The sequence below is a fragment of the Nanorana parkeri genome, unplaced genomic scaffold (genome assembly GCF_000935625.1).
Source record: "Nanorana parkeri isolate BGI_ZX_2015 unplaced genomic scaffold, ASM93562v1 scaffold1144, whole genome shotgun sequence".
NCBI lineage: Eukaryota > Metazoa > Chordata > Amphibia > Anura > Dicroglossidae > Nanorana > Nanorana parkeri.
In genome coordinates this window covers 331,442-342,257 of record NW_017307412.1, presented here as the reverse complement: position 1 = coordinate 342,257, position 10,816 = coordinate 331,442, and the positions used below count along the sequence as shown (strand labels likewise).

At 42.9% G+C, this 10,816-nt stretch overlaps 1 protein-coding gene across 1 annotated transcript in view; it reads right to left on the bottom strand.

Moving 5' to 3' along the window:
- The window catches only part of MFSD7 (major facilitator superfamily domain containing 7), a 32,729-nt gene extending 21,927 nt beyond the window's left edge, over positions 1-10,802 (bottom strand). Inside the window, exon 1 of the mRNA XM_018568146.1 lies at positions 10,496-10,802. Within this exon, the coding sequence (XP_018423648.1) occupies positions 10,496-10,675 (180 nt within the window). The 5' untranslated portion in view covers positions 10,676-10,802. The remainder of the gene's footprint in view (positions 1-10,495) is intronic.
- Between the last annotated feature and the right edge of the window lie 14 nt (positions 10,803-10,816).

The following is a 10,816-nucleotide window of genomic DNA, read 5'->3' as shown; positions in this document are numbered from 1 at the left end:
GCTCGGCTGTGATCGGGAGCTGTACGGGCTATTGTGAATAGCCCGTACAGCACCCCCTCAGTTCTCCTGAACCGAAGGGGTCCTGGGGCCGAAGCTAGCCGAAGGATCGGCCGAAGCTACGGCCAGATCCTTCGGCAGCTTTGGGAATAGACCCCTTAATGGCAATAATAAAGACTGAAGGAAAATGTGAACACTATTTCATTCTTTTTTTCTGTCTTTTCTTCTTCTTTTCAACAATACTTTTCCTTTGCTCCTCATTCTACTGTTAGTGCTTGTACTGTTGACCCTTTCAGTGCCATTGCACAAAGCTAGAAAGACTTAGAACAGATTAAAAACAGAAAACAAATAGAATGAGCAATGCATAAAAACAATGGAAATCCAAAGACCATTGCTATGTATTTATGGTAAAAAAGTAGATTTTTGTTTTACATGAAAAATGAATGGATAGAAGTTGTAGCATGGGGATACACAAGCACACCATAGAAGATCTGTTCCTATTTACTTACTACTGTAAGAAAGGGGAATAAAAATAGATCAAAGACCTAATAAACAAACTCCCATTTGCACAATCTTGAAATGTTAGCTTGAATAATGCAGCACAAATTTTCCCCGCAAAGAAAATAAAAAAAAAAAAACATGAAAAAATCTGTAATTACTGCCTTTGCCTATTTTGGTCAATAGGTTGTTTAATTGCAGGTGCTTTTTATTAAATGTCGGGATTAACACAATTCTGTCAAGGCTTTTGCACAATGGAAATCTCTTGTATTAGAAATGCAACAAGCAACTTGGAGCAGAGAAATAATAATCAAGAAATTTAGCACAACCATTGTAAGATTTGGAGACAGAATGTGCTACCTACCCCGTGAAAGCCTTGAACAGCAAAACAGAAGCCTGTTCAGGAAATGTAGCCAGAGTACATTGCCACAGGTAACCAGAACTGAATGTCAGAAGTAGAGAGTTTTTACCTCAAACTAAAAATGTAGTCATAAGAAACAACAGCTCAGCAAATGAAACACAGCAAGGCCCCATTAACATCTGTGCAGTACATTAAGACATTTACGTGGGCTGCCAACACACCAGAATGGAAACAAAATTGCACCTGCAATATTTTTGCATACCACAAAGCATTCCAGTGCAACATATTTGCGTTCCTATTTAAATGAACCGCACCGCAATGCACTAATGCATACATGGTTCGCTAGTGTGCACAAGCCGGCCAATGGAGCACACTTAACAACAATGAAAATCTGACACCAAATAAGGTGTACATGTTCAGTACATTGATAATCCACCGAAGCTCAGGTCACAGGGGCTGGTATTACCAACTCTCCCAAAATAGCCTTTTTGTCATATCTGGGTTGTACTCCCATATCTCTAAGACTGTGCTTTTTGTTTTTCTGCCTATGAACACTCATCTTGAGATCTTGGCGTTCGTCCACACCTCCTACCCTACACGAATAGGTGGCAGATTTTAGCTTGCTGATAAAGATGGAAAACTTAATGGCCCACCAGGACAATACCCAAGACAATTTCAGTAATCTCCGGGTCCTGTGGATTCACTTCATAAGCTGTGCATAGTTTAGATTACTTTAACTACACCATAGGAATGTCCCCTTGGCACAATTGATCTTACTAGCAAATCTCTCAGAGGGCCCTGAGCACCTTTGTATCAAAAATGTGTCGAAATTTCCTTGCCATGGAGGCATCTGAGCGTTGCTTGCGCCTTATCAGATCCTTCAGAGCAATCAGCCACCATCATTCTTATATGAACTAGAGTCATCCTGCTCCTCCCTCTCACTTATCTCCTTTGGGCCCCATGTCTTTGCTCCTTTGTTTCCTATCCCTCTCCCTTTTTTTTCATCCCCTCTTGTCTGTTTACCCTGCCCCCTTCCTTGCTTCTCTGGGCACTTCTCACTCTCCCCTTCCCCTTCCTCCATTTCTGATCTTGGTTTCTTGGCAGCACGGGGAGACATAGTGGCTCATGTACAGTTGCTAGATGAAGCTAGAGGAGCCTAAGAATTTCCTATGCTGCCTGGGCCCACTTAGTGGCAGCAATGCTGTGTGAATGGCATTTGCCCAGAAAAAATGTTGGGTGAAGCTTTCATGCAGCAGCCCCATATTGTGGCCATGCTTTGTCTCCTAAGGACATGTCACTATGTTTTATCGTACATCTATTATTCATACAGAGTATCTGAAATGTAACCTATTCTGTTTTCAGGAAATCTTTTTTATTTGTATAAGTTGTCCTATGTGTACTGTGTAACTACTGTACCCTCCTCTTTTCCTTAAAACAAATCTAATTATTTAAAAAAAAAAAAGATCTGGAGCAAACAAGAAGTGCAGCAACACCTGCTGGCATATGAGTATGTGTGGACAGGATTCTCAAAAGTGTAAAAGGACGACACAACAGAGGGAGCTACAGGTTAATGAATCCAGGAAGTAAATCTAATGAAATTAAAAGAAAGCCAAGAAAAAAAATGTCAGTAGGATTAAGGAGGACTGATTTGCAGCCAACTGTTGGCACCTAATGGCACCTTAGATGCCCAACCACAATGTGGGCAACCAATGACTGATTGGCTGGATTAATGCAGAGTTGCTGAATTTCTTGCATGTATTTCAGCTGTGTGTTTAGTTTGATGTTTACCATTACATGGAATCTATGAGGTGAGTGATTTCCACTCATCCTTAGTTAGAGCCGACCTGTGACAAAGAAGCTGCCACAGGTCGGCTCTATCGATCGTGAAGTGAGAAGAAACCTGCAGCCAATCCGCTCATTTCCTGATCGTCTCCCTGCAGTGACCGGTGACTGTCAGTTAGGCAGAGCAAGCTGTCACTCACGCAGCTGGGTGGATCTCGACAGTAATGTCGGGATCCGTCCCGGCTGCGATGCTCTCAGTATATCACAGGCCAAAGCCAACGATATACTGAGCTTTGGGTCACGGGAGGAGGTTAGTATATGTCCTCCCGTGACCCTAAAGAGAACCATGGGGAAAAACACTTACCCCATAGTTCTCTTAACTGCTAAATAGGTTATTAAGTTGTATACTGTTGGTCATTCTAGCCAAAATGTGAGAGATGGCTGCATTTGTAAATGTAAGGATACCTTACCGACCAGTGTTCTTATACATACAATAATTTACATACAGAAATTCAGTTGAAGTCAGTATATTTTTCCTTGTAGAATTTTGCATTAACATATTGTGCAACTAAGTATGCTTATTAAGCACTAAAATGAGGAACTCAAAAGATAGCAGGCACACTTTATATCCAAGAATTTGAAGAAGAAACAAAACTAAAAAATACTACTACTCCAAATGTTCAATATAATGTAATTCTGGATTCTGAGTATTCTTATTGCATATGTTTTACCATAAGATATAAAGTACTATGCAAAAGTTTCAGACACTTCTGAAAAACTGCTGTAAATGGAAAAGGCTTAACAAAATAGTGTAATTGATTGTTTGTATTTATTGATTCCCAACCTACAAAGTGCATAAACAGAAAAAGCCCCAATTAAAACCAATATCCACCCTTTCCCTTTAAAGGCTTGTTCACACAATCTCAGTTGAGCTGCATTTTTCTGCACACCATTGTACGGAGTGAATACAGAACATAGAAAACAGCTGTTTTCTGTGTCCTGTTCACCCCATACAAGTGCAGTGGTGTGCAGAAAAATGCAGCTCAGCTGACATGGTGTGAATAGGCTCTTAAAGAGAGTCAGTTGTTAATGAACATTAAATAATCATACCACACAGGTGCTAATCATAAACAAGATAACTTGTAGGTTAAAATGCAATTATTAAGTCAAACAGAATCAGTTATGTAGAAGGAATAAAACTGGTTGAGAAAAAGCCGTGTTCTACCAAAAGGTTGAGGTCACTGAAGACAATTCTATGTAGAAAGAAAATCTTACACAATGACAATACCAAGACACTGGGTGGTCTTTCCACATCAATGAGGACAGGCATTTCCAGATGCACTGTCCAAGCTCTTCTGCAGAAGCCCAAAGAATCTGCTTATATTGAGGATCTGAAATGCAGTCATTGACCAAGAAAACAACAGAAGACATATCATGCACCATTTCCCTTTGCAATCAGATGTTCGAAGGTTCCATTAGATCAGACTTGGCAAAAACCAGTGGGACTCTGGTACACTCATCTATAGCCCAAAGATGTCCGGTCACATTTGGTCTTCACGGCAGAAAAGCTGTACCTCTAATGTGGAAACAACTTGCCTTTGCATGAAACACAGACATATGGCAGCAGGTGCTCTGGACTGATGAGTCTAAATGTGTAACATTTGTAACATAAAGCAGTTTGTTCATGGAAGGCCTGGAGAGTGGTACAAGGATGAGCATCTGTAGGCAACAGTGAAGCATGGTGGAGGTTCCCTGCAGGTTTGGGGCAGCTTGGAAACAATAAGCCGTAATCATAATGTCATAACAAACTATCGTCAGAGAAAAGAATAAGGAGTCCTGGAAGAGATGCTATGAGTCCCACAGAGCCATGATCCATCATTGTGTCTGTCTGGGATTACACAAAAGCAACTAATACAATCTAAATAAACAGAAGAACTGTAGTTAGTTCTCCCAGATGTTCGGAGCAACCAACCTGCCGATTTGTTAAAAAAGAACTGTGTGCAAGTGTACCTAGTAAAATAAACATTGTTTTAAAGGAAAAGCATGGACATAGCACATATTGATTTGATTTAGATTTGTTTGATTTAGATTTATTTTCTGTTTATACACTTTGTAAGTTGTTAATTGATAAATAAACACTATTCATTGCAGTATTTTTTAGGCATCCTCAGTTTACAGCAATGCTTTTCAAGGGCCTAAAACATTTGCACAGTAATATTACACAGTAAAATGTGTTGGTATCCTGTAAAATACTGCCAGTTACCATAGCAATTGGTATTTCTCTATGGTTTTTAAAGGACATATTTACACATATTTACAAACATTTTATGTGTGTAAAAAAAGTGTGTGTAAAGACAGACCCAGATAAATCCTGGTCACCATTGTCCTTTTTTTTATCGGCGCATTTACACACATACGTTACTAAGGAATAATTACCCACACACACCATATTTCTGAATACTGTGACACGTATATTACAGATCCATATGCTCTGCCCAACAGATATTGGACTAATGCATAGTACCCTGGGTGTGCACACACATGTAACTGATGCAAAGTGTCCCCTGTGCACTTACACACACAACTGATGCATAGTGTCCTCTGTGTGCAAACACATGTAACTGATGCATAGTGCCCTCCATGTGCAAACACATGTAACTGATGCATAGTGCCCTCCATGTGCAAACACATGTAACTGATGCATAGTGCCCTCCATGTGCCAACACATGTAACTGATGAAAACTGTGTCCCCTGTGCACATACACACACACACACACACATAACTGATGCAAAGTGTCCCCTGTGCCATCATGGGAGTGAGCTTGGAGCGGTGACTACTTTACAACACACACAAGGACCATGGGGAACAAAAGTAGCCACCCTCCAGAAGCAACTGATGCATAGTGTCCTCTGTGGCAAACACATGTTACTGATGCATAGTGTCCCCTGTGCACATACACACATGTAACTGATACATAGTGTCCAACATGTGCAAACACACGTAACTGATGAAACATGTGTTCCCTGTGCACAAACATACACACACATACTGTGATTGATGCAAAGTGTTCCCTGTGCACATAGACACACATAACTGATGCATAGTGTCCTCCATGTCCAAACACATGTTACTGATGCATAGTGTCCTCCATGTCCAAACACATGTAACTGATGCATAGTGTCCTCCATGTCCAAAAAAAATTAATTAACGCAAAGTGTCCCCTGTGCACATACACATGTAACTGATGCATAGTGTCCTTTGTGTGCAAACACATGTAATTGATGCAAAGGGGTGCCCCCTGTGCACATACACATGTAACTGATGCTTAGGGGTCTATTCACTAGGCAGCCGAGTGAATGACCGTCCTGAAGTGAAGTGAGCCGAACACTGTTCGGCTATTCACTTCAGGCTGGTACGGCTGATTTCAGCCGTACACCGACTAAAATCAGCCGTACATCGGCTTGCTTCACATGGCTTTGGGTCAGCATGTTCAGCATGTTGACTCAGCATGTTCGGCCGACCCGAAGTGCAGAAGGAGTTCGACTCAGCTGATCCAACATCTGGATCGGCTGAGCCGAACCTCCGGCAGTCTACTCCTTGCTGTTCGGTCTATTCTCATAGATGCCGAACAGCAGTGAGTGAATAGCCGAATGCCGCTGCCGCTAGCATTGTACCCGCCCTCTGCTGATGGACCTGATGGAGAACTGCAGCAGCGGGTGGGTACAATGCTAGTTTACTATTGGCTATTGCAAATTGAAATAGCCAATAGTAATGTAGCTATGTATTTCAATGGGAATTTTTTTTTCTCTATTCTGACATCGCTCCGTGTCAGAATAAAGAAAAAAAAGACACAGCAGTGTTTCTCTCCTTGGCGGCCGGGAGCAGGAGACCCCCGGGGTGCCAGGGAGAGTTAGCTGTTTGGAGATCAGTGTCCCTGGTTAGCTGGTAACCAGGGACGCTGATCTTTCTGCAAGTGGCCGGAGCAAGCCGTAAGATCACGGCTGGCTCCGCCCAGCTGTCAGAAGCAGGCTGTCGGCCGGCCAATGGCCGACCACTCGGCCAGCTTCGGCTTTCGGCACGGCTCAGTGAACAGCCCGTTGTGAATAGCCCGTACAGCACCCCTTCGGTTCTACTGAACCGAAAGGGTCCTGGGGCCGAAGCTAGCCGAAGGATCAGCCGAAGCTACGGCTAGATCCTTCGGCAGCTTCGTGAATAGACCCCTTAGTGTCCTTTGTGTGCAAACACATGTAATTGATGCAAAGTGGTGTCACCTGTGCACATACACATGTAACTGATGCATAGTGTCCTTTGTGTGCAAACACATGTAATTGATGCAAAGTGGTGTCCCCTGTGCACATACACATGTAATTGATGCATAGTGTTCCCTGTGTGCACACACACAGAACTGAGTAACAGCCTTGTGTTCAGACATTCACCCATAACTATGCGCTAATCCATATTCACAAACACGACACTAGGCTACTGGCACAGGCACACACAGATACACAACTTAAAGGCACAAACCAGCCCGTCGAGAAGATTAACACTATTGCCTGGTGGTAACAAGGTACCGCCAACAAGCAGAGATGTGAAGAATCTGTGCTTTGTGGTTTGCTGCATTAAAATAAAAAAAAATAAACCTGTGTTTGAAATGACTGGACAGCCTAACACAGCTCAATAAGACCAGCTGCTCTTTTTGTAATACAACATACCACAATGCACAGTGGTGTGTGGTTATCAGTGTGAATGGGTCGGGAGGCTGGATTCGCAATACTGCATTGTGCTAAGGTGGTACAGCTCTCTGTGTTGCACTGCCATTCATTTTGTCCTGCAAAGCAAAGGCATTAAACCAGGAATCAGGGAATTATAAACAAATACAACTATCTTTGCAATGCCCCCTCATTCTCGATAATTTGTTTTTGTCTAGGGTACAGTAATAAGATGTAATACATACGTTATACCTCTCTTCAGTAGGCTTCAGTGCTCTCCTCTTCTCCCTGATGCTCCATGTTGCGAGTGCTCCTTTACTGTCCATGTGTACAATGCTATTAGCCCTGAAATGTACTTAATGACATCAGAGTGACCGCTGGCCAGAAGTGCCTTAGAGAAGCTGCTCTAGTGGACCAGTTGCCCAGCTGGAGGGAGTCTACTGGAGAAAGGTTTTTTTTTTTTTTCGAATTCCCGGAGTCCAGCTTTAATTTTGAATGGTGTTGCTACACACAACAATGCATAGACATGAACAATCTGTGCTTTGCGGTGTGCTAAAACCTGTTTCAATATGAACAGGCTGCCTTAGCGCAATGCAAGATTGTGATACTCCCCTAAAGGCCCATTCACACCTATGCACTGTGGTAATACACACACGTTACCGCAAGATACTTGATTGCATGTTATTTTCAATGGCACCCCAATACACATGTGCTGCAGTGCAAAGCACGGTAACACACTACAGTATGCACACCAAAAGGTTACATTTTTGTGTGTTCTGGTGCGCTGTCCGCCAATTGAAGTGAATGGGTTGCCTAAAAGCAATCAAGGTTACAGGCTCATGCACACAGGCATTAAAAAAAACGCAAAGCGTATAACATTTTTGTGGATCGGAACCTAGCAGTATATTACAGGCCCCTACCTACTGCTGTGCTCAGTAATCTTGCTCTGTGTTTAGCTGCATAAAATCAAAGTAGATATATTCTGCATCCGTGGTATCTCGGCGTAATTTATGCATGCAAACGCATGTACATGCTGGGACTAAAACCCAGCTAGAGGAATAGATGAAGAATTTTACATCTGTGACTGTTTACGCATCCAAACACGTATAATTGGAAGCGCTTTACATTTTTTTATGCAGAATCTTTCTGCCAGTGTAGATATCAGTATATTATTATGCCCGTGTGCATGCTCCCTAGTGCTCAAAGGTGTTAATGGGCCTAAAAACAGTCAGACTATGCAATGTCAGCTTTACTTTAGTTGTTTTTTTTTTGTGACACTAACTTCAGGACCTAAATCTTAAAAATATATTCAAGTACCTTAAATATTAACACAAATGTATCTTATTTGTGTATCACTCAGCTGTAGATCCTCAAATCATCTCTGAATTGGTGCCGACACTGTCCTTCCTTCTGGAGGGTGGCTACTTTTCTTCCCCATGGTCCCTGTGGGTGTTGTAAAGTAGTCACCACACCAAGATCACTCTTGAGATGGACTACAATCTCATGTTTAGTTTACTAATTTGTATTGAGATTGTAGTCCATCATGGGAGCGAGCTTGGAGCGGTGAGTACTTTACAACACACACAGGGCACGCAATGTACTGAGAGCGCCGCAGCCTGGATGGATCCTTACAATTCTGTAGAGATCCACTCAGCTGCGTGAGTGACAGCTGGCTTTGCCTATCTAGACACAGAGCCAGCTGTACCCACCCCCTCCCCCGTCTGTTCCGCCAGTCAGCGCTGGAAGATCGGAGCGGGGACGGGGGGAATCCCTCCGGGGAGCAGTGACTGACCGTCTCCGCTCTCTGCAGGGAGATGATCGGAAAGTGAGCGATCAGCGGTATGTTTTTTCACTAATTTCCCGATCTATAGAGCCAACGTGTTACAGTTTCAATCTCACACGTCGGCTCTAACTATGAGGATGTGTGAAAATCACTCACCTCATAGTTCTCCTTAAACTCCTTAGTGCCACTTTAATATAGAATCTATTTTTCTGGTTCTCTCAGCTATGTCATTTTAAGAACTGTAGCCCAAATTTTTTGAACCCTTGCACTGGGTCTACTTCCTCATTGCGATGGTTAACTGCTCGCTTTAGTCTAGGGAGGAAGATAGAAAAGTTACACTCACCCGATCCTCTGAGACGGTTTGCTCTTAGACTGTTCCTTCCATCCATCTGAGGATCGGGTGAATATAACTTTGTTATTTTCCTCCCTAGACCAAAACAAGCACTTAACCCTTGCAGTGCAGAGGTAGTCCCTCCCCAAGGGTTAATAAAAACTTTGCCCGGTCTTTTTAAAAAACCCAATTGCCAAATATAAGAACAAAAATACAAACTTCCCCAACTCCTTCCTATACCTTGGGGGTATAGGGATGTTTCCTTCATAGCCAAAAATACACGTTCTTCCTTTTCAGTCTGACAGTCTGCTCCAACCTGTTTCCCTGCTGATGTCACACTGTAAAGTTAAAGTAAAGGCTAATATTGAAGTATAAAGCCCCCTGGAACGTTTAGCCCTAATGTGCTAGTATGTACATGTATTAGCACCTTATGGCAGACTGTACTGCCAATGTCATCCCCTCCGGCACTGCTTTCCTTCCTCGCCAGCACTTCCATCTTCTCCCTGGTCTTTTTCCAGGTTTTTAGTGTACGGATGTTTGATTGGCCGGGCCATGATGACATAACTCCCATGCATGCAAGTTAATTCATCTTGGCATGCCGTGCTTGTGCGAGGAATTGCACATGCGTGGCTCAGCATACAGAAAAACAAATTGCTAACCGCTAGAAAGAAGCTAGTATGACAGAAGAGACTTGCTCTGTCCCTTCTTTCATAGACAGCCTAACAGTTAACATTTTTTGTTTACATTTTTGCATATATATTGAAAAAGTCATGTTTGTAAACGAGTCCAGTTTACGCCATGACGCATGCTGCTTTTTTACATACTGCAACCCACGTAAGTGTTCATGAATGCACCACAATGCATGTAATCGTGACTACTGTCAATATTGGCTCTTCTGCTGATCCAACTTCCCCATGCACATGAATGAAAACGCATGCGAATAGCAATGCGCATGCTTAAATGCACCAAAATTGCATGCATGCGTTGTGTAAAGCAGCCCTTAGCCCTGGAACATACACACCGGCATACGTACCATTGCATTAGAAGCGTTGATCAGGCACACCACTGCGAGGAAATACCACCGTGTCCTGTATAGCTTATAGTGAATGAGCTTTCTCAACATCTTGCACCTTTCAGACTCTGGCTCCTCGTCTCCATTCTGTGTTCCCCCGGCATTCTCATACTGTCCTGGCACTTCACTGATTTCAGCCATGTCTAGTGAGAACTTTACAATGATGAAAGTTTTCTTCCCAGACACCTACTAGTAGTGTTCAGTGTGGGGACAATGAATAGTGTCAGTCATATTAGCAGACACAGAGCCCAGCTTGTATGTCTTCTGAGAGGGGGGGGGGGG